Source organism: Falco cherrug, chromosome 11 (genome assembly GCF_023634085.1).
Source record: "Falco cherrug isolate bFalChe1 chromosome 11, bFalChe1.pri, whole genome shotgun sequence".
Taxonomy (NCBI): Eukaryota; Metazoa; Chordata; class Aves; order Falconiformes; family Falconidae; genus Falco; species Falco cherrug.
The window spans coordinates 23,521,142-23,547,151 of record NC_073707.1 but is presented as its reverse complement, the minus strand read 5'-3'; the positions used below and the strand labels follow the sequence as shown (position 1 = coordinate 23,547,151).

At 53.3% G+C, this 26,010-nt stretch overlaps 1 protein-coding gene across 1 annotated transcript in view; it reads left to right on the top strand.

Moving 5' to 3' along the window:
• The window catches only part of SENP5 (SUMO specific peptidase 5), a 125,199-nt gene extending 99,551 nt beyond the window's left edge, over positions 1 to 25,648 (top strand). The window contains exon 10 of the mRNA XM_055724103.1: positions 25,412 to 25,648. Within this exon, the coding sequence (XP_055580078.1) occupies positions 25,412 to 25,633 (222 nt within the window). The 3' untranslated portion in view covers positions 25,634 to 25,648. The remainder of the gene's footprint in view (positions 1 to 25,411) is intronic.
• The last annotated feature ends 362 nt before the right edge of the window (positions 25,649 to 26,010 follow it).

Below are 26,010 nucleotides of genomic sequence, written 5' to 3'. Positions count from 1 at the left end.
TTATGATTGTTATTGGAGTGTTTTATTTGGGGTTTTAGATGTCTGGATTTCTGTTATAAAATGTATGAAGTGCAAAGAAACTTAAATCTTTATGTTCACAATATTAGCTTCTCATTTCTAGGCTGAAATAGTTATTGCTCTTCTTAATTCTCTTGGAAATATTCTGCTTGTTTATTTTTTCCCCAAAAATGTTTATGTAACTTCCTCTGGAAGCTCGATTCTTAGTTAATTAACTTCTTGTCCAGAAATTTCTTTGCGCGGTTTCTTGGTTAATATACCTGGCATTACCACTGAAGACCATAGCTGTGTCTCTGCTAAGTTCCCTTGGTTCCCACCACATAAAATAGATTGCTTGAAGGGTTTCGGCTTTCCTCAGAGCAGACCCAGACCAGCTGCAGCTTCAAAGATGCTCAAGGAGCCACAGGAGGTGCAAGTCCTCTGCTGTCCAGCACGGTTGGGGCCAGCACGGCCATGGGGGCAGTGGGCACGAGAAGCGGGTGCCATTCCAGTGGTGCTGGGTTTGGCAGCACCAAAATCTGCTCCTACAGGGATCTGAGGGTTATAGGATGCTGGGGCTGGAGCCGGCAGGCTGAGGCCGCTCCCTGCTCACCTCCATGGATGCAGCGGGTGCCTGGAGATCCCAGCTAGCCCCGGGTCTTCCTCCCGCACGGCATGGCTGAGTCCGCCTGCCCCTCTCCTCACTGCACTGCTGCCTTCCCCAGCCCCTTTGCATGTCCCTGCCAGTGTCTAACACCTTTTCACTGTAATGTCATCTGAAGATTTAATTAAGGTGCTGTTTGTTCCCTCTCCTAGATAATTAATTGAAGGTGTTAGATAAAACCAGGCCTAACACCAATCCTTGCTGGGTCTGAACAGCGCCTTCCAGCTCAAGATATTGTTCCCTTTTGTTTCAGATCCTTCAGCTTGTTCTCAGCTCCTGTGAAAAGGCTTATATCCAAACCAATTTGAATTAATTTTTCAAGCAAGATACCACAACACAGAGATACTATTAAAGGCTTTGCTAGAAATCAAGGTTCATTAGAATACACCCAGCTGCCATTCCCTCCCCTACACACACATTCTGTCCTTCAGTAAAAAGACAAAAGAGAAAAACAGTTTTAACTGCCAAGGCTTTGGTGTTTAAGCCAAAGGATGTGCGTGGCTGTAGGAAACCGATTCCCCATGTGGCAGGGCAGTGAGAAGGCATTCAGCGGTGACCTTGCATGTCCTTGGCAGCGGTTCTCCCAGCAGAGCCCGGCCGTGGTCCTGGCGGTGGCAGCTCCCTCGGGGAGGTGTGTGGCCATGCTGGCATCACCTGGGGCAGCAGCAACCCAGCCTCGGTGCAGGCTGCCCTGTGCCCATCGCACAAACACTGTGCCATGGCCAGGTTCAGAGCTGGGACCTGGATCTTGCCACTTGCCCAGTTTGGAGAGGAGGCTGCAAGGGCTTCTCCAAGGTAACACAGACATCACATGAGGTCGCCAGCAGCCCCCCAGTCACAAACCCCTCAGCATTTCTCCTCTCCTTTTACCAGTGGGCCAGCACCATCCAAACCTGGCCAGCCACCAGAGCAATGCTGGGCTCTGGAAACACAGCTGTGGTGGCCAGCAGCGCTTTGCATGTGACGAAGGAATGTCATCTCCAAGCAGGTGAGGAGGACCTGGCCAGCAGCAGCCCCACCAAGCACCTTCCTCAACTCAGCAGTTCTCTTCTCTCCTGCACTGGAAAGGACCTTTAGAAATGATCAAAGGAGCTGGAAAGCTGTTGCAATTTCTCCTTTAAATGGAATTTTATAAAGCAAGAAGAACCAGCTCTTGTTATTTAAAGAGAGGACCCTATCAGCAACGGGGGTTTTGTAATGAGTCAATTTGAGAGTGTTCCCACTGACTGCCCCAGTGTCTTCACCCTCATCTTAAGCTTAGATTTTTTATGTAATTAGTAGTAAGCATTTGATAGCAAATGTACTTTCAGCACATGGCATCCTGGTTTGCCTGCACCTCCGGCACCTTGCAGCCCATATGGGAAGATGGATGGTGTCTGAAGGAGTTCAGCCCCTCTTTCTTGCCTCTGTCTGGCAAGATGCAATTCATAGCATTAACACAGGGCTGGGCTGGGCTGCTCTGGCAGCTGCAAGGAACGGCAGCAAGCAGTGCAGTGTGGGACTGGGGGAGGATGCCCAGTCTGTCCTGATAGCTGGGGAGGGAGCAGGCTGGGGGACCTGTGTCTGAGGTCACTTTGATTCAAACCCCTGGCAGCGCTGACTGGAAGGCGACAAAGGCCTTATATTCAGTGCTGGTGTATTCCAGCCATGCACCCAGCCTGCCTCTGCTGTTGGAAAAAATGCAAACCACCCTCCCAGCTCCCTGAAACGCTGCAGAGAGGAATGGGGTATTCTCCCAGACGAGCTTATGTTGCCCAACACACTGCATTTAAATGGAGCCCTTTCTGTCTCCTTAACAAGAATGACACCGCTTTGCTTATTGCCTATTAACTCGAGAGGTGAACACATCAGCTGGCAGAATCAGAAACATTTACCATGAAAAGGAAAAGCTGAAATCCCATTTTCTACCCTCATCTCGATGGGAAACGGTCTGTCAAGGCCAGGCAGGGCTGTGAGCAGCAGTGTTCATTAGGCGCCTGCTCCACAGTCAGCACTTCCCAGCCACACTGGAGGCTGCCTGGCAAGAAAAAGCACCTCAACAGTGCCAGAGTTGAAGGCCAATGGGATAAAACTCCTCCATATCTTCCCAGTTTCTGTGCCCAGTGCTCCCACCCATCCACTGGTACCCCCATCCACACACCACGTCTCCTCCAGGGACAATGGCACCAAGCAGTTGAAGCCAAAGAAGGCCACACCACTGTCCAGGAACAATGGCACAGGAGACCCCTGTTCCCTTGCCTCCAACCACGGTCCATTAGTTCTGGGGATTTGGATTTCCATTAGTGCCTGTTTGGTGGCCTTTCTCTATGCTGCCATTTCCATGGCTGCTTAACTTCAGTGCATTTCATTAGCACAGGGGTTTCTGTCGATATTAGAAAGTCACTGTAATCATCAGGGGGATTTGCATGGCTGTTAGCCCAGGAGCTTCATTGCTTTGCAGTGCTTTCATCAGCATTTTTGCAGAAGAAGGTATCTTTGATGTGCACCCCGTTGGCAGGGGCTTCATACCCCTGTGTCCCACTCTGCACTGAGGATGCTGCAGCTGCAGCTCCAGCAGAGCAAAGGCAGCGGTGGAGATGCCAGCCCAGCCAGGAGCTGCATGTACTCACCAGAATACCCATGCCTATTGGGATGTCCATACCCCCTAGGATGCCCATGCTCTCCGGGATGCTCCATGCCCACCCAGACACTACTATACACCATGGCGATGGTACCCCCACCAACCAGCACTGTTGCCCCTTCCCTGCCACGGAGCACACAGCATGCTGCCAGGTCATCCACCCTCTGGTCCATCACTGTCACCCATCTCCTTCCCCCGGCACCCATTTCTTCCTCATCCCTGCTTGCCCTTCACTGGTGTTTTGTGAGCAGCAGAGGCAGGAGGAGGGACACAGGGCAGCGGGGAGTGTGGCAGTGGCAGGGCAGTGGGACTGTGGAGTTGGCTGCCCATCCCTTCCCACCTCCCCGGCACACTTTGGGGCCGGCTAGCCTTTCGCGGACAGTGCAGCTCTGTTTTGCATCACCACTTTGAAAAGCCCTTGGAGAGAGCAGTGATTTATGAGAGGTTTCTTGTACAAGGGGAAATAAACCTCTGACCAGACCCAACTGAAATCCACACTGCTTAATTTTCTGTGGAATCAGGATTTTACCCCTATCTGAGGATTTTGCTTCTTTCCAAGAAAAACAACCAGTGCCTTTCTCACAAACAGCCACTTTCTCTCCCTTTTCAGAAGGAGGGCTGACTGGGAAGGGCTCCTCTCCCCACCACCCCGCATGCCCTGGTCCTCGCGCCGGAGCCCTGCCGTTCCCAAATCACCGCGTTTCCGATCAGTGCCGACATAAGAACATCTGCTGGGAAAGTCAACAGTAATTAATTAGCTTTTAACTGGGAGATAGAGAAGCGGGAGAAAGGCACGGACCCCTTTAATGAGAATAAAAGGTGTTTAAGTTTAGAGGAGCCTGGAGACGCCCGATTACTTTGTAATATGATAAGGGGCTGGGAATTCAAACCAGAAATGGAAGGGGGTTGGGGGGGCATGTTTCGGGTGCTCTGGCAAGCTCTGGTGTAGCCTAGGAGGGAGACAGTGCTGGAGAGCTGTGGTTCCTAGAGCAAAGGGGTTCCAGGTGGGAGCAAGACTCGGCCCCCACCTTGCCCCCAGCTGTGCAGGCAGGGTGCTGGGGGATGTGGGTGGGGGGGCTTGGTAGTTCCTGAAGCCAGGTGATGCTGGAGTGGGACCAGAGGTGCTAAAAGGCATTGAGGGCAGGGCTAAGGGACTGATGCTGCAGGTGGTGGTGGTGGCAGCAGCAGCAGCAACAGGGTCAGCATCCCCCACCTATGGCAGACCCAGGATGGCTTGTCCCTGTGACACCAGGTTTGCTGGTACCAAGCAGCACTGGAGGGGCTGGGGGTGGCTTGGCAGAAGCTGCTTGCTGGCCTGGGGAACTGAGGGTGCGTTCATGGAGGGGCATGTGCCTGGATTTGGGCACAGCTGAACCAGAGAAGAGTCTCTGTGAGCTGCTGGAAGCAGAGACCTTGGGACCCTGTTAAAAACAGTGCAGGGAGAAATGGAGGAGCAGGTGGTAAGGGGATGGGAGGAGGAAGAGGTGATGCTGGGGGCAATGGGGTTTGGGGGTGGAAGTGAAAAAAGCTGGGGAGGGGCTGGGGGTGAGAAGCAGGAGCTGTATCCAGGGTTTGTTCTGCTCACCTTGCACACGCTGTGGGTAAAACAACGGTGGGAAAACAGTGCTGAGGCAGCCCTAGAGAAAAGGAGGAGGGCTGCTTATGGGAGGAAAAAAAACTATCAAAGGCTGCTGGAGGTGTATAATTACAATTATGATATGTTAAGTGTTAGTGCAATATACCCTCTGCAAATGGATGGCACCGAAGCTGTGAGCAAAAGGCTGGTGTAGGAAGAAACTCAGTTAATTAATTAATCAGAGCTCTTTAGGAAATGTTTCCTCCACTCACTCCCGCCCCCCCCTCCCATTTCTGTAACTATCAAATCGTTTGTCGCTCATCCTTTACGTGAAATCCCCCCTGAGCCTGCCATGGGAGGCTGCTCTGTGCAGAGCAAGAGGAGGAAAACCAAAATCCTCTCCGGTGGATAGGAGAGCTCGCCAAAAAGATTTTTTTGAAAAGCCTGATTTTTTTTTTTTTTTCTGATACACATAGAAAATTGAACCTTGGAAATTCCCTCTGTGTATTTAAGTCATCACCCCATCTTGCCACCAGCTGTCCCTGAACAGGAGGAATGTCTGGGGAGGGTGTGAGCTCCTTGGCTCACCCCAAACCAGTCCCAAGCACCCCCTGCCCCTGGTGCTGTCATAGCCCTTTCAGGGAAACTCTTTACCTGCCAGTTAATCCTCTGAAGAGCATTACCCAGCTTTGCACAGGGGAAATGATATAATTGGAGCTGTTTGGATTTAGAAATTAAAATAATTTGGGTTTGCTCGGAAAGGTTCACACAACGTCAGCTTCCATCAGGCAGATGAGAAGCAGAGATGCCCTGGGAGTGAGTGCTCTGACAGCTCTCCCAAATAGCACCCGCTCTGCTGGGGCTCCCAGCTTTACTTGCCCTGTCCTGTTTGGGGGGTGGCAGGAGGAGCTTTCCCCCAGTGCTGGACAAATCTGTGTGCCCTTCCCCAGAATAGACATCTCCTCTTCCTTGGGTGCCTGTCCAGCCCCAGCCATGCTGCAGGAGGCAGCCGGAGCCCCAGCCCCCCCTGGAGCCAGGGCAGCAGCTTTCTCCTGGTCCCCAGAACCACGCTTCCTACCCAAAACCTGCAGGCAAGACAGCAAGCAGCCGCCTCCTTGTGCTGCAAAATGCCTGAGCAAACCCTGCTGTGCCAGCGGTGATTTTGAGGGACCCTGGTGCCTTTCAGTGTGCTGAGAGCACAGGAGAGAGGCATTGAGAAATCCCACCTAAGCTGCTGCTTCCAGCCACCTCCCATCCCAGGGCTGTCTCCCAGCTTGTCCCCACCACCTACGCTGAGGACACCTCCTCTGAGGTCCCTGCAACTTTCCAGGCTCGTCACTCTCCCGGTTCCACCCATGTTTCAAACCGTCCTGGCTCCTGTTGCGTTATTTCTGTTCACAGCGTGACCTGATTAAGCATCATCTGCAAATGCAATTACTTTCCCATTTATCTTCTCAATCGTGAATGTTCATCCCGAACAAGACCAGGCCTAGCACGGGTTCCTGAGCTGGCTGCTGCACCGTGCGGGCTCCTGAGCCCGCCTTGCTTTGCAGCTGATTCATTCGTCCAAAAAAGATCTCCAAGACACAGGGTGAAATGCTATGTGTCCTGCCAGGTTTTATCTACCAGTCCCTGCCCCCAGAGAGGGTCCGATGCCCTGCAAAATACCAGTCAGCTTTGACCACCATGGTTTGTCCTTAATGAATTCTTCCTTTGCATTGCTCATGGCTTTGCTTTCCTCCAGGAGCAGGCAAATGCCTTTTTCTTAATCCCCAAATTTTGTGGCGTTCCTTGCCTGGCGGATGAAATGAATTTCCTGGCTACTAATTGTCAGTCTCCTTTTCCAGTCTCCCCCCCTTTTTTTTTTTTCTTTTTAATTTTGCTTTGTGTTTATTTCCTTCCCTGTCAGCCCCCGTCACCCCCCTCCCCGAGCCCTCCATTGATTTGTTACGCCAGCTCGGAATGTGGCCGACTGCAATTTTATTTTTGTTGATGGTGGTGGGTTTTGAAGTGGCAGAGGCTAGCTAAGTTCGTTAGTGAATTCCCTTAATAATTCAAAACGCATGTTGCTCACCCTGGCTGATTTGTGTATGTTGGGCTTGTCAAGCGTTCCCTTACGTGCTTTTTATCAGTAAGTGTATTTACAAGGTCTTCATTACTTCCTAATTGACCATGCCTCTTCTCTTTAGTTATCGCCTTAAAGAGCAATTTAAAAAAGCAATTCAGCAACAGCCATTTTAAAGCTCTTCATTCCTTCCAGCCCCTTTCTCATTTATTATTATCCTTCTCTCACTAGCACTTCTTTTCCCTGATGTCTTTAAAAGCCCTTTGTGTTTCCCAGAACATTTTGTCAGCTCTAACTCATTCCACCAGTCGCTGCTGTCCTTGTGGCTTCACCTGCCTTGCACTCCTGGTTTTGGTGCTTTCCCTGTCCTTGCTGACCGTGTTTGTTCTGGGGTTTCTCAGCCTCAGCCCACCCAAGGATGCAGTGTTTGGCACTGGGATTTCTTCCTCCATGCGTGGGCATTAGAAGATGGGAAGTGATGCCTCTTCTGGCGCCCAATGCTCCCACCCTCCGTCACCTCCTGGGTCCCGCTGGCTGCAGGGCTGATCCCAGCCCAGGGCAGATGTTCCCTCCTGCCCCAGAAACCACCACTCCTTCCCAGCTGTCCTCTTCCTTCTGTAAATCACTCCAGCAATTCCTCCCAGCCACCAGCTCCAAGGTCAGTCACATGCTGTGCAAAACCCAGCATCTTAATCGGTGGCTTTTGGGTGGTTCGGCGCTGTGCTTCCTGAACGCCCCTCAGCTTTCTGTGCCGCTTCCACTGGCCATCTCTAATTTCCCTCTCCTCCTGCTGCATTGTAATTTTGCAGGCTGGGGGACTGGAACTAAACAACTACTGCCTTGATTTATTCATACATTCATAGGCTTTAAGGCCAGGAGAAACTATTAGCTCACTTAGCCTGACCTCCTGCGTATTACAGGCCATTAAACTTCATCCGGTTATCCCTGTATCGAGCTCTGTAATTTGTTTGGCTGAAGTGTATCTTTTTGGAAAGGCCCCTGGTCTTGATGTGAAGACAGGTTTATAAAATAGTATTTTCTATCCTGCTCTTTATAGATATTCTATAATGGTTTATTTGGGTTTTGAATGCTGCTGCACAATGCATAGACACATTCAGGGAATATCAGCAGTGACGTTCAGGCGCCTTCCTTTTCACTTCAGCTGCATTCACACATTCATTGTGCACAAATAGCCCAAGGCATCCCCGTGCTGGGCACTGGTTGAGCAGCACTCTCCTTGGCGCTGGGGATCTCGTGCCCTGCGCTGTGTTCGCTGCCCTCCAGTAACACACCCCAGACAGTTTTGCAACTTTTCATCACTTCACCGCTGACTTCCCCAGCCCTGGTAGAGAGGGAGACAAGCCTGGTTCTGGCGAAGATCTCCGGGCACCCCATGGTTTAATGTTTTCTTTCTCTTTCCTCTTTGAAATACAGTCTTTTTTTTTTTTTTTTCCCCCCCCTGTGTTTTGTCTTCTGTGGCTTATGTTCCTTGACATGTCGGCTGGTTTTGATCTTTTTTCTCTTTCTGCATTACAAAATTGTCAGCTGTGTAACCTAGAAACAGAGCTAGTTGAATGATATGTTTGCAAATAATATTTGTTATAAGTTTATCTCTAGTTCATGAATCATGCCTGCTCCAAACCTGGTTTGGGGGAATGCGCTCATAAGAAGGAGCAGGTACCCCACAGTGTGCCACTGGCCAGCTGGGGAGACCAGGCTTCGCTCCCAGCTCCTGCACTGATTTCCTCTGGGACTTGGTGGAAGTCACGCCCTCCTCCTCCTCCTCCTCCACAGCACCCCTGCCTTTCTGAGCCAAGTGTGGTTATGTCCCTTTCCTTTTTTTCTTGGGGCTTAAGCAGGAAAGTCCCAGGCTGCCAGAGCTGTGTGCACCCCACCTCTGGGGCCCAAAGGTGCAAATTTGTGTGGGCACCTTTCTTCTGCAGGTCATTAATGACCAGCTTTCCTGATCCCTCTGCATTACTGGCCACTTTTGGCATGTGCCAGTAGAGCCCCTGTCTTAACATGATGCTTGGGAGCTCAGCACAGGGCCAGGCACCCTCCTTGCTCACCCTACTGCTGCCTGGGGGAGCAGACACTCTCCATAGCTTCTCCTTTGCATTTTCCTTCTGCATCTCAGCTTTTCCCTTGGATTCTTTTGCTGCCAACTTTGCAATTGAAGGCCAGTGTGGGCTCTGCGACCTGCCCCGTGTTCCCAGGCAGTTCCCATTCACCTCCTTATGGCAGCATCTTGTTGCAAAGCTGCTTCTGGACTTGGGCTGCAGCCCTGTCCCCAGCCATCCCTCTTCTCTCCCCTCATCCACAGAGGCAGTGGTGGCATTTCTTGCCCTCTCCTGCAGGCAGTTAGTCTCCTCTTGTGGCACATCACCATGCTCAGCCTCTGCCTTGTACTAGGTAGGCGGTCCCAGGTGTTTCTGCCAAAGTAGAGTACCTTCATGTCCATCCTCATTTGATTTAAACAGCAACAAATTCTCCCAGTCACAGTGTTCATCCATCTTGTAAGCTGTCCAACGTGTGCAGCCACCTCACAACTCTCCCCGGCTGTGCAGTTAATGTGTCCCTGGGTTGGCTGAGCATCAGAGCTGGCTGGTTTTATTTATTTTTCTTGCAGCTGGCCCTGGTTTTCCAAGCAGGCATCCACCTGCACCCTGCTGCCTGCTCCCTTCTGGTGGCTCAAGCATCTCCGGTTAGCTCACCAGTTCCTAATTGCAAATAGCATGTCCTCACCTTTATGTTCAAAGAAAGGTGTAGAAATTCTATGGGCAACACTGGTGGCATCTTGGCAGAGCTGATGCCTGTCCTTGGCCCATCTTTGGGACACCTTTAATATGCAAACCCCAGGGTGGGGGCATGTGGTCCCATTTTCTGTGCTCCCTTACATCTGCCCACCTGGATGGAGCCTTGTGACCTAAAGCCATCCTCCCTGGTATGCCTGGGGGCAGTTGACCATTCAGTCCCTCTGCCCATCCCCTGGGAACAGGGAGCAGCTGGGTGTGTGTAACCCATTCATGGCTCCAAAATAGCTCTGCTCCTCTCCTCATCAGCCCTGCATGGCTCCGTGGGTAATGCTCGCATCTCAGTCAACACTTCATACTTCAAGTGCTCACCCTTCACTTGTTGGAGCCTGTTAATCTTGGCAATTAACTCTTGCTCTGATGCAATTTTCATGCACACTCTCCCTCTCCCAAATCCCTCTAAGACCCCCTCAGAGCGTGTTCCTGTGCTGCTGCAGCTGCCTGCTTGGCTCCACACCATCCCTCCCCGGCAGAGCCCGAGTGCCGTGGGGAAGCCAGGCATTTATTTAGGTGTTATGTGCACTTAGACGCCTGCTCCCTGACATTGCTTTCTGCAAATCTGACAAGAGCAGTATGTCGCCCTTCTACCTCTGCCCTCCCATCCTGCTGGGAAGATGGGAAAGCTGAATGTCTCCTTTATGTCTGTGAAGCCCGAAGGCCTGATAAAGATTCAGGGTGAGCTATCGCTGGAATGAGGAGCAGGGAGAAATCCGAGCTGCATAATTAGGTACTTCGGGGACTGTATCAAAATGCAGCTGACTATAGATTTCTGTATGGTACGTGCTCTTCTTTCTGCTTTGACTTTCCTGTTTCTTCTTCCACTAATGCACCAGGAGGTGGTGGGAAGCCCCTTGCCCAGGCCTCTGGAGATGGAACTCAGCGTGAACCCATGAAAGAGCTGAGTAAGAAGTTGGAGGTGAAGGGCTGGCTGGATGCAGCTTAGAGCAAGGAAACTTCAGCCACTTGCTTCCTGGCGTGCTCTGAGCTGTGTGCCTCTGGACCCCCTCTGTAAATAATCAGGGTTCATGGGGGGACTGCCTGGTGCCACTGTCGATGCCTGTTCCTGGCAGGAATAGCCCACAGGACCTAGCTATTGGCTCAGGTTAAAAATACTTAATTGCTTAAACCAGTCAAAAATTGCAGTGCTTTCCCTCTCAAATCAAGAGGAAGTTGAAATATCAAAAATGTTCACAGAATGGGAACAAAAAAAAGATTAAGAAATGTCAGACTTTGCTGCCGACATTTTTGATGGAAATACTTTGACATTTGCAAACTCAAATGTTTAGTTTGTCAAACCAGATGGAAATGTCACACTGAGCCAAGTTGAAACGTTAATCTGCCTGCTCCGGGGAGGCTGCGGTCTCCCAGGGGACCCCCCTTCCCCAGCCACTCCCCAGAGTCCCGGGAGCTGCCCCGCACCCTCCTGCAGGAGCAGGGCTGGGGTACGTCCCCCTGTGTTTAAAGGCCCAATGTGTCTGGGCAGGCAATGACGGCCGAAAATCCCCATGGAGGGAGGCCATTCATGGGAAGGGAAAAGCAGATTTGGTATTAGGATGCTAATCCGAGAGACAAGAAACCACATCCCCTCACCTGCTTTGCTACAGATTTCACCATGGATTTGGGCAAGCCAGCCCTGCCGTGTCGTGGTTCCCCCTCTGTAAACAGGAGTAATAACTCTTCCCTGCTTCAGCTGGAGGTTGCAGGCTTAAATCCATTAATGTTTGTGAAGTGCTCCGGTATCAGAGTAATGGGGGTCCTGTATGCACTGGAGAGAGCTGCGCCGGCCGTTTGGAGATGGCATTACGTGATACGTGGTGGAGGGCTGCCTGCAAACCCGGCAGCAGTAAATCCTCACTGTGGGAATAGCATTTGAAGTGCAGAAGTGGAACGTGAAGTGAAAGCATACGGCGTATCGGGGACTTTGGAGCATGACTGGACTCACAGCCTAGTGCTGGGCAGCTCCGGACTGGGTTTGCCCCCGAGAGGGGGGTTTGGCTGCCCTTGCCCCCAGCAGGCCGTGGCCATCGGTGGGGTGGGTGTAAACCCACTGAGAGATGGGGCTTGCCCATCCCACCTGCCAATGCCTGAGTGTTTGGGATTTTTTTTTTAACTCTCTTATGCTGGTTGCTGGAAGAGTTTGAGGAGAAAAGGCAAAAATGTGTTTGAATTAAGAAATGCTTCTTGGAGAAACAGTTAACAGAAATTATTTTTACTGTATTTTGTTATTGTCTGGCCAGAAATTGACTGTATTTTTTATTTGCCTTTATGTTAACATGCTGGACTGAAGCCTGTAGGTGAGACACGATTCATTGTGTGGATAAACATCCCATCTTCTGTTGCTTTATGGACCAAAACTCCAGGGCCAACCAGCAAATTGTCGCCCCTCTCCTGCCTGTAAACAGATGTACCTCAGGCACTGGTTTCCATTAGCGATGCTTTTCTGCTGTCGAGTTTTCTTGCCTAGAATTATCAAAACCTTTGAACCACTTAAGCCTCCAGTTGCTCTCTGGGGCTGGTGACTCCCAGAGCCACCCTTGCCTCGTGCTGGGGCAGCGAGGGCTGCAGCAGAGACCATGGAGTGAAGGTGGCCTGAGATGCTCCATCCCTGCTGCAGTGTGGGTTGTCTCGCGGCGGTTATTAATGCCTCCGCTTTGCTTACCCAAGTGCTTAGATGGTTCAATACATTTTCAGACCTGTCCTTACACTATTGTTGGGAAAGATTCATTGGGACTTTGGCTGGAAATTATAGTGACAGATAGAGCTGGGTAATTTATGGCTTTTCTTGAGGGTTGCACAATTATTCAATAAGTGTCTTTCCTTCCTCTACCACCCACCAGCCACTTGTTGGAAATAAATATTTAAATGTATTTGTGGAAAAGTAGCCGTTGACAAAGCTGTGAATGGAAAAACCCAGTGGGGGTCTTCAGGCCTCTGCTCCCTTTCCTCTGTGGGGACGAGCCTTCCCCTCCCCATGCCCACTCCTCGCTCGCTGTGTGCCCCTTGCCTCCCCAGCACCATTTCCACCAGGTCTTCCCCATTTGCTCCTTGCAAGGTCCCTGCTCACTGTAGGCTGCCCGGTGGTGTCCAGTTTGGTGTATTTACAGCTGTTGCCCTCCCAGCCTGCAACAAGGAATGTCCCAAAACCAGTGCCAGGGCTGGGCTGCCTGGCTTTCAAAGCAAAGCCCCCACTGAATCTTGGTATCTCTCAGGCGTCAAAGCCATGCCAGAGGAACCCCCACTGGGGTGGCAAGCTGGGACCCTTCTGGCATCTGTCCCCCAGCCCCTGGGGGTAACCAATGCCTGGCCATGGACCTGCACCTCCCAACAACCTCCTTTCAACATCTGCATCTGTTTCAAGGACACTGTAGATGTTTATTGCTTTCAAGCACCCACTGATGGGACCTGTTACTGCTGACAAAGTCCAGCTCCTCTGTGCCGGTTTTGGCAGCACTGGGGAGGAGTGGGATGAAGCAGGGAGCTGGGACCATCCCCAGCTGAGCAAACAAGCAGCTCACCCTGTCCTAGGGAAGAGATGGCATGGGGTCAGGCACCATGTGGACCTTGCCAGACTGGCTGATCCTGTCAGTCCTGGGCTGCATGTGGAACTTCCCACCTTCCTGGGCTGCTTCAATGTGGCCATCATCTGGAATGACTGATCCCTGGGGAGGGCGGTGTGGGGCTTTGCCTTACCTTGCTGTCAGGAGGTTATTCATCAAGATAAACATCTGGCAGGTCTCACTGGGCTCTTCCTCTGGGCAATGGGAAGGGTCCCTGTGAGAGCAATCCCAGCCCCCAAAATCAGTCTCTTGCTCAGCAGCTCCTACTGGAGGAGATGCTTTGTCTCACCTGACGGATCTTCTCCATCTGCACCAGCCCCCAGTGCCCAACGATGGGCAGGGTCCCCATGCCTGTGCAGCTGCTGGGCTCCTGCCAGGGAAAGCAGGGCTTAAAAATGCCATCATTCAGAGTGAAGCGACCAAGGCTGAGCACAACGCCCTCGGTGAGGGGTGCTGTTGATGGAGGTATTGGCACCAGAGAGTTTCCCCTGTTATCTCTCCCACTCCTTTGCATTTTAACATTTTGTTTGAATTAGTGGGGCCTGTTCCTTGCAGCGTGCATGACTGCGCATTTGTCTACTTTGGATTTCATCCGCCATTGACTGGCCCATCCATCAAGCTCTCTTCGCGCCTTTTGAAGTTCCCCGTAGTCTTCTCTTGTTCTGAACACTCTGTGCAATTTGGGTCCTCTGCCAGATTTTTCTTATGACATTTTTCATTCTCCTTTTCCAGATCATTAAGGCATCTCTTTAACCACCAGTATTAACGTGAAAACTTGGGGAGCGTCCCCACGAGTACCGTAGCCTTCTGAAAGGTAGCCCTCATTAATATACACGTTTTGCCTCTTTGTTTCTAACCATTAGAGTTACTTTTTCCATTTGCTTCACAGGCATTTAATTCCCTTAATAGCCTCTCGTAAGGGACCTTGTCAAAGAGCTTTGAAACCCCAAACATATTATGTCAAGTAGTTCCCCTTATTTTGCCCTCCTGACGAAGGGAGAAAGCATCCTAGCAGATTAGAGGCATGAACTCCCTTTCAGGAAGCCAGGACAGCTCGCCCCTCTCTTACTTAGTTAATTTACGGGTTTTAAAATTCAGCTTCTTATGAGCACCTTCATCTCTAGCCACCGATTCAATTCTCACAGCCTTAAAGAGAGGCGTGTCTCTACGCCTGCTGGAGAGTAGACTATTTCCCTCGCTGCCTCTTTTGTTAGCAGCCAGGTCACTCGGCAAGTGAGAGCCGTCAGAGCCTTTGGGTATTTCCCTTTCAACTCCAACAGCTTTGTGCTGGACGGACTCATATAATCTCTGCTCCTTTGGCATCGCTTTCTGTAGAAATGGTTCATTGTTATCACCTGAAAATAATAGGCATCTCTCTGCTGTCCCTGCTAAGCACCAGCTGGTTTAAAAGAAACCCTCCTCAGCTCTTCTACAATGCCTTTGCCTGCCCCGGCTCTTCCCACCGTGCCCCGGCGATGCCGGCAAGGTGATGCCGGCAAGTCGAGTCATGCACCAGTGGAGAGGGAGGAGGATGGGGCTGATAAGATCCTGGCCGAAGCTGGGCTGTCTGCATTAAAGGTACGGGGTAGAAACCTGTTTCACCCGCCGCTGTGTGATTCATGCTGCTTTGCTCCTGTGAATCATCCTGGCTGTTGTGTAAGGTTTACGCCGGTCGCGCGGCAGGGCTGTATTTTCTGCCGCTTTTATAAAGTTATACACAATTTATATGTGCTGCTCTTGCCTTAAAACATTTACACTCTTTATTCAAAGCTTTAGGATTTATGCTCCCGTTACCTGGGACCCTGGGAATAATACTGCTGGTGGGATGATCCCGTGGCCAAGACACTATTTATTGTTATCAGAAACAATCCTGGCCCGCAGTGATTTCTGACCACGAGGAAGGGAAAACCGCTGGTTTTCTCTCTAATGCCAATATCCATGAATCTTTAAAGAGGCGGAATTATTCCTTCGAATAGCATGCATTGTAGAAGATGTTTAACTCTGAGAATATGTGGCAGCTTATCAGATGAGGAAGCGAGATGGTTTGGGGGCAGTGGAGGGAATGCCAAGGGCTTTTTCTGGGAGCAGCCCCTCTGCTGGGAGCTCCTGCAGCAGCCCTGGGCATCTGCCAGGCAGGAAAACTACCCGTGCTTAATAACGGGGGGAACCCCCCTGCTACCGGGGTGTCCTGTGCCCGAGCAGCAGAGGGAATTCCCTGGCACAGCCGCCCACCATGGCCAGGGCTTGAGGTTTTGTGTTTTTTAAACAGCGTGTGGCGACTTCTGTCTAAGCTTCTCCAGACAAACCTTTTGCGCCAAATTACCTGTCTAGCTGGGCCCTTATCTCCATGTTTATCACCGCCGCCTCTCGCTGTCAGCACTGTTTATAGGCAGGGGAACCGAAACCCTATGCTAAGAAATTTCCTCCTCCTCCTTTTTTCTTTCGAATCTGCATCTGTTCCAGACTCCCTTTCATTAGAGACCACATGAAAGCCAAAATAATCCCAGGCTATCAGGCATAGAAACCTTCGCAAGGTAAACTCCTCTCTGCCAGTAAATAAGGCACACCCTGGCCAGGGCTCTGCCCTGGCACCTGGGGAGGTCCCGTCCAGCTTGTGTCACCTGTGAGGCCTCCGGCATCCATGGGGATGTTTGCAGAGCCGGGGTAAAAATCCAGAGTGCAAGGTAATGTTAGACCCCAAGGATGTCTTCCGGCACCTGCATCCCAGTTGGTGCAGCGATGGTGCACAGCAAGCACCCTGGGGGGAGGTTTGGGCAGGGGGGGATGCACTCAGTGCCTTTTTTTACCTGTTGTAAAAATATTTGTAGAGTTGCAGCAGGCTGTGAAGAGTGATTTTTGGGGAGGGAGGAGCAGGGCTGATACCGATTAGGCAGGAAATGGCTCAGTGTGGATGGCATCCATATGGGAGAGCTGATAGATTTGGCGTCTAGCAGGCATCGCTTGATGGATCCACTGATAACCTGGCAGCAAAACAGACCTGGGCTCTCTGATTCCCTGCCAGCGGCTGAGCCACAGCCTGCTTGGTTGGCCTTCGTTAACACCTTCCTGCCATGGGAACTTGCCGCCCTGCCCTGGGGACCGGTGGCCCTGCAGTCCCCCAGCAGCCTCGGTGGCTCGGCTGGCTGGTCCCCATGGTGCTGCCTGCTGGGGATGCTGCTCCGGCTCCTTCCCTTTGAAGGCTTGGTGTGAAATCTGGTCGGAGTTTAGGGAGGCAGGAGGGCAGTGTGCAGAGCAGCCTGTGTCCTTGGGATGAAAAAGCTTCGTTTTGCAGCTCTGGAAAGAATCAGCGGGTTTCCACGCCAGGCTCCCGCCTTGCATTGGAGACAGATGGAGAGTGCAAAATGTGGGGAAGGCGGCCGGCTGCTCCTGCCATGCTGGGTGCTGGCTTGCTCACAGGCACGGGTCCTGCTCCGCTCTTCATCCAGGCAGTTTCATTTAACGACCTGCCTTTTGTGCACCTCCACAATGTCCAAAGCCTGCATGGAGGCTATGGGAAGCTGATGGCCCAGATGTGCCATGCGAGGCTCTCAGGGTGTCCAGGAACCCAGCAAGGTCTCGCCATGCCGAGGAGAGTGGGTGCATCCAGCCCCACGGTGCCTCTCCCTCTCTGGAAGCTAGCAGCAAAAACAAGGGAACTTCAGATAAAAAACAAAATGTAGCAGGTGCTTGATGGAAAGGAAGCAAGATGGAGCAACTCTTTGTGTAGCAGAGGGCAGTGGTCCCTTGCAGAAATTAATTGGAGGAGACTTGGAAGGTGGCAGCCACCTTGTTTGCTGGGTGGTGCTTAGTACTACTGAGGGTCTACAGCCCCATTCACGAACCTCTGTCTATGCTGATAAAATGCAAAGCATGAGACTGAGCCCTGGTACGGCCTGGCAGGAAAGTTTTTTCATGGGCAGGATGCCCTCCGTATGGCTCACTAGGTAATATTTTTTGAGGAAAAAGCCTGTCAGCCCAAGCTCCGCTTCCCTCCATGCTCCCAAATAGGTCCAGGGCAGCAGAGGGTCCTGGCAGCCACCTCCCCGAGTCTCCCATCCCTCCATCCCTCGCTTGCTGCTACCTGGCAGCAGCCTGCACCCATGGAGATCCCTAGTACAGCACGACTCAGCTCTGCCCGTGCTGGTGACAAGAGCGTGCTCAGAGAAAAATCAAGCTCTTGTGGCAGGAGGGGAGCTACGTAATGATTGCTCTAAAGCTGCCCAGGATTATAGCAAATTTGATGGCTAAAATATAGCCCCTGAAAGCCCCAGCAGCCCTCCCGCTCGCTGGCTGCATTAGTCACGGGGAGAGCTGTTTGCTTGTGCACCTGGGTCATGGCCTCCTCTGCTGCAAGTCAGGACTGTAATTTCCCTGTGGTTATTTCTAAGATAACTTATTTCAGGTTTTTATGATGCTTACAAATTGGACAACATCTTAAAACATAATTCAGGCCTCAGCTGGCTTTAAATGTGTGTGACTTTACAGGGATGCGTAAAATATTTTTAAGTGTTGGTAAATTCCAGGGACTGGAGCTGTGGGCGGACTGGGAGGCATGGAGGGTCTGGCCCAAAAAGGCTTTTGGAGACGCAAGCTGGGAACCAGCAATGGGAGTTGTTTACAACTATGAGGAGCTATGTGGTTCGAGCAGGTCGCAGAGCACATAACAAAGTGTATATGGGTAGTGAGTCTGCATCTCCTCTCCCCTTTAAAATCAGTTTAATTTGTACAAACGACCTGTGGAGCTGGGCACTCCATCCCAATAGGTAAGAGGTGACGAGGTGGGGAGATGGCTCCTGGGCTCTGGAAATAAAAAGACGCAGATGAACTGGAATGAAGGTATGTCCCCCAGGAACACCGATCAAGGTGGCAGGATCTGGTCATGTGAACTGTCTTGTGCCTTTGCACAACCCTCCACCAGACCCTTCCTGCTGGGGAAGGCAGCTGCTCTGGGGACACAGCCAGCTGTGGGCTGGACACTGCTGCCCCAGTTTCTGCAGCGCTCGCTTGGCCACCAGCAAAGCAGCAGATGTGGGTGGGAGGCAAACCTCACCCCATGGATTTTGGGATCCAGGAGGGGTGTGCGGGAGTGGAAGAGCCATCCTACCTCTTCCCTGGGGCACGTGTGGGAACTGGCAGAGCTGTGGTGGCTCCCATCGTTCGCACGAGGCTATGGCCATGCAGGGACTGACTCGCTGCCGCATGCGTTAGAAAGCGACCAAGCAAGGAGAGCATCCCAGAGGCAGCTTGCAGGGGAGGGGAGGGAGGTGTTTGTTATGTACTCCCTTCATTAATGAGCTGGCAGGAGGCACTGCTCCGGCTGGGATCGGATTTGCCAATACCAACAGAACCAGGGCTGCTAACACAGTGCACAGTCCTGGGGCAGAGGCACCTGGGCAGATCACACTGGTGAGACCAAGCAGGGGTTTGGTCTTTGTCCTTTGCAAGCAGAAGGGACGATCCAGCTGGCTTCCATGGAGGAGAAGCTAAGGAAAATGGCTGTGCAGAGAAGAAATGGAAGGAGAGCCCGATGGCAAAACCAACACAATCCTGCAGTGAGGAGCCGGAGCCGACGAGCAGGTGCTCTTGGCAGTGTGGTGCTGGGGCTGATGCTGCTTCTGAGCAGGGAGGCACAAGCAAGCAAACTGGCTGTTACAGGAGGTGATGCCTTGGTGAGCAAAGCCTGGGGAGGTGGGAGCCGTGCAGACATGGCACAGCCTGCACGCCCTCGTCTCCAGTGCCTGGAGCGGGCAGGGATCTGTGGGTGTTTGCAGAAATAACACTGTTGTCTTGCTGTGGTCTTCTGTGATGGTGTGGGGATTTCACCGAAATACAATCCTAGGAAAGGCCTGGGATTTGGGCTGTTGTTTCAGGCATAGGAGGAGGATGTTATTGTCAAGCGCTCCCCTCTGTCCCAGGGGAGTTGTGCCACAGAGGTGGCCAGAGGCTGTGGGGAGGCAGGAGGCACCCCTGGGCAAGGCAGGCTGGCAGCAGAGAAACCAGGGGAGCTCTTTGGCATGTGGTCTGCCATTGCAACTGCACCCACAGCCAGGCTGGCCTGGCCCACCAGCTTCTCCCTGCTGCTGGGCTCCGATGACAGCAGCCGCTAGTCTCATCACCAAGCCCACGTGAGCTTTCCTGTTTGCCTTTCTTCCAAAAAAAGCAACTTCCAGCCCACGGGAGAAAGCTGAGTGTAATGGCGGAGACATTGCGATGATGCATTGTCTCACTGACACCTACCTGTGTCTGCGGAAAGAGGGATCCGCCTGGGCAGGCATCCTGGCTGGGCAGCCCCAGACCCCTGCTGTGGGGCAGGGAGGGGGGCAGCCATGGCCGCCTGCTTTATTGGCACTGGGAGCTTTATAACCCCATCAGTGTAGCGAAAGAGAATGTGTGATTAACGTCCCTCTGGAGCAGATTGCTCCAGGAGATGCTGATCCCTGGGAGACACTCTGAGAAAGCTTTACATAAAGCTTCTCGGGGATGAGCAGAACTGGGGGGTCCCTTCCTCCATGCACAGCCTGTGCCCACGAAACGTGCCAAGCTCCTGCAAGGCCACCCCAGAGGACAGCAAGGGGTTGGGGACCAGCAAGGCTGTTACTGGACTCTGGCTGCATGCTGCCAGCAGGCACAGGGTGCCCTGACCACAGCAGCTGTGCATGAGGCTCTGGGCTTTATTTGCTGGAGGGAGCCTGGAGGTGGACTGTGCATCTGGGAGAGGCTTTCTCTATCCCTGAGCTCACTGTGGAGCAAGTTTGCAGGTGGAGGGGAGCATCCTGGGTAGGTAACAAGGTGCTGACAAGAAACCGTTTGTCTTTCTGGATAGTGTTTCATAGCTCCCCATGGTGTTGCCCCATCTCTATGGGGCAAGGGGAGCACCCCACGGGGGCGAGGGCCGATCCCACTCACGGGAAAGGGCGCAGGAGATGCTGGCTGTTGGTATGAATTCAGCCCAGCTCCACCATAAGGAAGTGATTGAAGCTTTCACGATCTGTTTAACCAGTGACATATGTTTCCTGCAGGCGCGGCGGCGTGCTGCATGCCGGCAGATGAGATACGGCCGCACGGGCGCTCGTCCCTGCCTGGTTCTGCTGGCGCGGGGTAGGGCTGGCCCCATCCCCACGGCCGCGTTTGATACGATTACGGGCCGACACTCCCTGTGTGGGAAGGGGAAATTGCTCACGCGGCAAAGGGAAATAAACATGAGGAGACCAGCCCTGACAAAAAAGCGAGTGTTTCTCTGGTTTGAGGCCCCACTGCAGGCGAGAGCCACATAATGCACAGCGGGGCTGGGGATGAAGGAGGGGAAGCTGGAGATGTGGTGGTGTCTGCGAACTCCCTCTTACTTACGGGGGGTCCCTCCCTCCGGGTCTCATCTCTGCTTTCATCACTGAGACATCAGAAGGACCAGCGAGGGGGAAGCTGTGCGTTGTGGAAAAGGTCTAATTGCCCAAACCACTGAGCCCAGGCGAGGCGCTCCACCGAATTCAGCAGCAGCCAAAGTGGGTTGAGTGTTTTCCCTAGGGAAGGGACAAGCCCCTGGAAATCACAGTGGCTGAGCACCCAGGCACTGGTACCTAGGCTTGGGCTTGCACAGGTCGCTGTTCCATCCTTACCCACATCCCTCAGCACTTTCTGCCCCACCCCTTGGCACAGGGGAAGTAATTCATAAGACAGAAGGCTCACTGGGTGCCTTGGGCTAGGAGTATGCCAGGCTCATCGGGTGCTGGGGTGCCCCTGGGCATGGAGCTCACCCTGCTGATGCTGCCACTGCTGGACCAAGGGGCTGCAGGGCTGGTGGAGTGGTCACAGGGGCTGCCCTGGGGCAGGGAACACAGAAAAGGCCCCCAAAGAGGAAAATTTTTGTCTCGGAATAGACTATGTGTCCCCATGGGGATTGGGACAGAAGGAGGCACTGCCAGCTGACCAGGTGGGCTGGGGATATCACAAACTGGGCAGGCTGGGATGGGGGTGGTGGAGACACCAGGCAGCTGTGAGCAAGAGGATTTGGACGTTATTCAGGAGCTGGAAGCGGGAGATGTGGTGATGGTCCCCAGGTCCAAGAGGGATTTTGCAATCGGTCGCAAGTAAGCAGGAGTTTCACCCCACCAGGCAGGGGCCAGGGGCAGTGGGAGCTTTCCCTGGCAATTGAAGCCACACAGGGAACTGAGCTGTGGCAAGGGGGGAGGGCAAAGTGTTGGAAGAGACCTGTGGCCAAGCGTGCTAGGGGCTGCCAGGAAGGATACTGGCCTTGCCAGGGTGAGGGGGCTGCTCCATGGTGGCTGGTGAGGCTGACTCCCACCAGGGCCCCCGTGCAGCCTGCAGCCCGGCCAGCACAAGCCCAAAGACAGGTCTGCAGTGGAGGCTGTACACTTGGTGTGAGAGCACAGGGAGTAGCAAGAGAGGGAGGGTTGGGGAGGTTTTATGGATGAGCTGAAATGCCCAGGAGCTCCTCTGTCATTCCACGTGGCCAGCATCTCCCCCTGGCACCAGCAACCTGCCAGCGGTACCAATAGGAAAGGGAGAGCCAGGAGCAGGGCTTCCCTTCCCTTACTAAGAATTTTGGCTTTAAAACACAGCCTTCTTCCTTAGCTCCGGAGCAGAGGGCCCTGCAGCCTCCCCATGCTGCAGCACCAGCTCCCCAGTTCTCCCTTTAGCTCCCGTGTCCTTCAGCAGCTGGGCACCGGGCAAGCCAGAGGTCCTGCGCTCGGCACCGGAGCATTTCCCAGCAGTCCTTCCTCACCATGTGCTCTTCCAACAGGGAAGGGTGATTTTATGAAAGGACTCACGTCCTTCTAAAGTTTTTTTAGTGAATGCCTTTACCACCACGTTGCTCTGTGTTCACTGCATTCATCTGCAGGATTAAAGATGCTTCTTGGAGTAGGTGGGAAAACCTCTTTGCCCAGGGCTTGTCTGGGTTCAGGAGCCTTCAGCTCACACCCGTTAGCCCTAGTACAGGATACTGAGGGGTGCCTTGCTTCAGCAAGCTGGGCTGAGCTGGTGAGACACTTCAAGCCCATGCGTGTGCTGGTGGGGACTGCTTTGTCAGGGATCGGTGATACCCCGGTGGAGTTCCATGGCTGCAGTCAGCAGCAGCCAGAGCTCGCTCTGTCAGTTGGCTGCCCGCCAGCTAGCCAAAGCCCAGGCTTTCTCCGCAGCTTTTAGACGTCGCAGCCCTGTGTTCATTAGCAGATAGCCAAGGTTAGCTTGTGACTTGATGCGGCGATTTGTTCCAGCAGTGGATTACCTTCACGCGTTACAAATCAGTGCCGAATTTCTCAATGGTTTTGGCACCAGGCAGGTGCCTGGAGCACGTCGAAGGGAGGTGGAGGAAGGGGGAGGAAAGGGCTGGGGGAGGCGGAGCAGGTGAACTTCACTCTTCCAGCTCTGGAAAAAAGCTCCTACTCTTGGTTAGATAGCCTTTGCAGGGAAAGCCAGAGTTATTTTGCCCTGCTGGCAGTGAGGCAGTGAGCTTTACAATGCCAGTGCTGTGCTCGGGCACACAGAGCATCACGGGGATGGGGATGCTTTTCCCAAAAGCGGCTCCCCACCAGGCACTGAGGCAGCCCACGCCAACAGCTCAGGATAAGCAGCGGTTGATCATCCTCCATGTAACTCCTAGAGATGCCTAAATAATTCATTAATGGTTTGGGGAAATAAAAATATTGTGCAGTGAGTAATTGCTTGCTAATGACATTGCATGTTGCTCGAGCAGGTCACGGGTGGCCGCAGCGGTGCGGCATTAGTGGTGCAGACTATTTCCTCTGATTTTTTTATTCCTTTTTTTCTTTTTTAATTTTTTTCTTTCCAAATGAATTTTCCTGCCTCTGGCTCCACACAAACGGGAGGGCTTTTTGTTTCACAGGGAACTGGGGGGAGGCAGTGGGACTGGAGTGTGGGCTGGCGGTAGAGGATGTGGGGAGCAAGCGGAGGCTCGTGGGAGCACCATAGCCCCGCTCAGCCCGGTTCTTTGTGTTGCATGAGGGGGAGAAGGAGCCACGGGTACAGCAGCAGTTCCTTCCCCCAAAACCCCATTTCCAGTGACAGGACTGGTGGCACCATGCCAGGCAGAGCACTCACCAGCCAGTCCCCCTGTGCTGGTGACAAAGGGCTCCAGGCATCCCATCCCAGACCCAGCTGTGGGCAGGGGAAGGGCCTGGGATGCTCGCACTGATAGCAGTGACAAGGAGCTACTGTTTTTCCAAAGGGGTCTGGGAAACATCCCCGACTGCCTGTTTGTCCCCAGCATATCATGGTGCCAGAGGCAGCAGGCTGAAAGCAGGGCTCTGGCTCCCTACGGGTGCCCTGGGGCGAGGGGCAGGAAGCCCCCACACTTTCCTGCACGGCTCCAGGTGAGCACCATGCCAGGGCTGAGCTTTGAGCAGGACGGAGAGTTCATGCCCCAGCGTTAAGCTGCGGCTCCTGTGGGCTCCTGGAGGAAGCCCAAGCTGCATCCCCTGCGGCTTCTGCTTGTCACTATTAAATTTCCATTTTAACATGAAAACAGCTGGTTTCATGGTACTTTTAACTGTGTTATTTACAGAGTCAGGCATACAATGCTTGCTGAAAACAGCATTACTCACTGCAGCAGTGACCTGTTGTCTCACAGGTATTGAGTGGGTGGGTGGGGAGGTGACGCCAGCCCCTGGGGCAGGCCACCAGTGCTCCTCTTGCCTTGCCCATGGCCACCCCGGCACCTCATAGTGAAGCCTGGCTGATTCAAGAGGGGAAAATCCATCTCACTGTGCTCCCAGTCCAGGACAAGGGCAGGATGAACCCGTCTCCATTCCTATGAACCCAACCCTCCATGCCGCCGCTGAGCCCTGGGGATGGGATGCTTGATGCACATCAAGGGACAGAGACAACAACTGTTGGCCATGCTCAATAGTGCTTTGTTCTCGGCCCGGGAAGCAATGAAAATCCTCCCGCTTTGAAGCCTGAGGAGGCCTTTTTATTATATCCAGGGCTCCTGGAAAAGGAAACTGCAAGTGCTTTCCCATAACGTGATAAAAAGCTCTCCTGGCTGAGACTATGGCAACTTGTTACACGTGAGAGCAGTGAGTCAGTGCAATGTGGGGCTGAGCTCAGCACTTCCCCAGCCACTGGAAATCACTGCTTCTTGGAATGTATATAACTGGGATTTGGAAGAGCCTTGGTATGAGTCCTGTTGACCTTGTACTCCCTCCCAGAGACCTGGCAGCTGTGCTGCCTGGCCCATGCAGTGCCTGGGGCATGGTGGCTGCAGGGAGCAGCGAGGGGCGGATGGGTGGTGGGCACATCCCTCCCCATGCCCCCACCAGCGGGTCAGCACAGGGCAGAGCCAAGCCACGCACATGCCCTGGCTTCATGTTTTAACAGCAGCAGACTGTTGTCTAGGAACAATAAAAATTATCCGCTGGTAAGAAAGAGCCTAGGAGATGAGAGGCGTTTAGCTCAGGTAGGAAGCAGGGCTGTAATTTACAGTGGCCATAAAGCAGCCCAGTGTGGGCTGAGCAGAGGCCTGGGCCCCCCCACCCCCAGCTGGCTGGGGAGGTGCAGCTCACACAGCAGGAGAGAGCCCATGAGCATCCCATGTTTGCACCCAGCAGTGGGCAGCTGCAGGCAAGTGCATGGCAGGACCCCGTGCTCCTGGGTAAGGAGGATGCCGGGGTGCCTGCAGCTGGGCTTGCTCCCCATCCCTTCCCACAAGGCTGGGGCACAGTGGGTCTTCCTGGCACAGCCCCCAGCCCGCCTGGAAAACTCGTAAGTGGTGAGGCTGGCCTAATTAGTCTGCTTAATCTTCCCCCATAAATCACTCCTCCCCATCCCCTGCAGACTATCGGCAGCATCTGAAGTCATTAGTTAATTTAAACCTGGGAGTTCACACGTTGGCTTATCGGGAGCCATCTCCGTTCCGCTAAGCGCTTGCTCGCGCTGTCTCTGGCTGCTAGATCCTATCTGCGCCCGCTTTGAAGCGGTGATGGGCTGCCCAACAGGCGAGGTGTGCTGCCTGCTCCCCTGCCTGCTGGCAGGTGGGAGGGGAGATGGAGATCCTGCTTCCCCCACCTCCCCGCGCTCCCCTTTTTTGAACTTCTCTGACTCATCCATTTGATTTGATGTTTTCACCTTTGTTTCACAAATAGCAGTTTGCCCGAGCGCTGGAAGGAGAAGGCAGCTCCGACACTGCTGCAGCTTCCCTAGCTGCGAGGGGAGATGCCCGGGTCCCTGGGCAGGCTGGCAGCCAGGTGAGCGGGGTCCTGGGGAGGGAGGCTGGTGGGCACCCAGCTTGGCCTCGCATCTGGCAGGGACGTGGGGAAAGCTGGTACTACTGCAGGGTGGCCATGGGGAGGTGGGAGTCTGGCTGAGGATCCCATTCATGGCTTGTGTTGTCCATTGGTCATGCTGTCACCTCTCCATCCTCATCCTCCTGCCTGAATCTCCACTCGCTGTGAGCAGGACTCTCCAAGGCTCTGAGGTGGAATGTCCCCTCCCGAGAGGGACCAGGGCTTTCTGAGGTGAGCTGTGTTGGCTTGGGGGCAATCCCAATGGCCTGAGTGCGCACTCATCTTTGCAGCTGCATGGGCTGCACTGCGCGGGAAGGCAGCGGTGAGCCCGAGGGTCCCTGCAGGGCCAGCGCAGCAACATGAAAATTTGGCTCCTGGTGCAAGGCAGGGAGTGGGGAAGTGGGATCTGGCAGCAGGAGGGAGAGAGCCAGGCTGGGGAGACCTGACAGGAGCCTGCA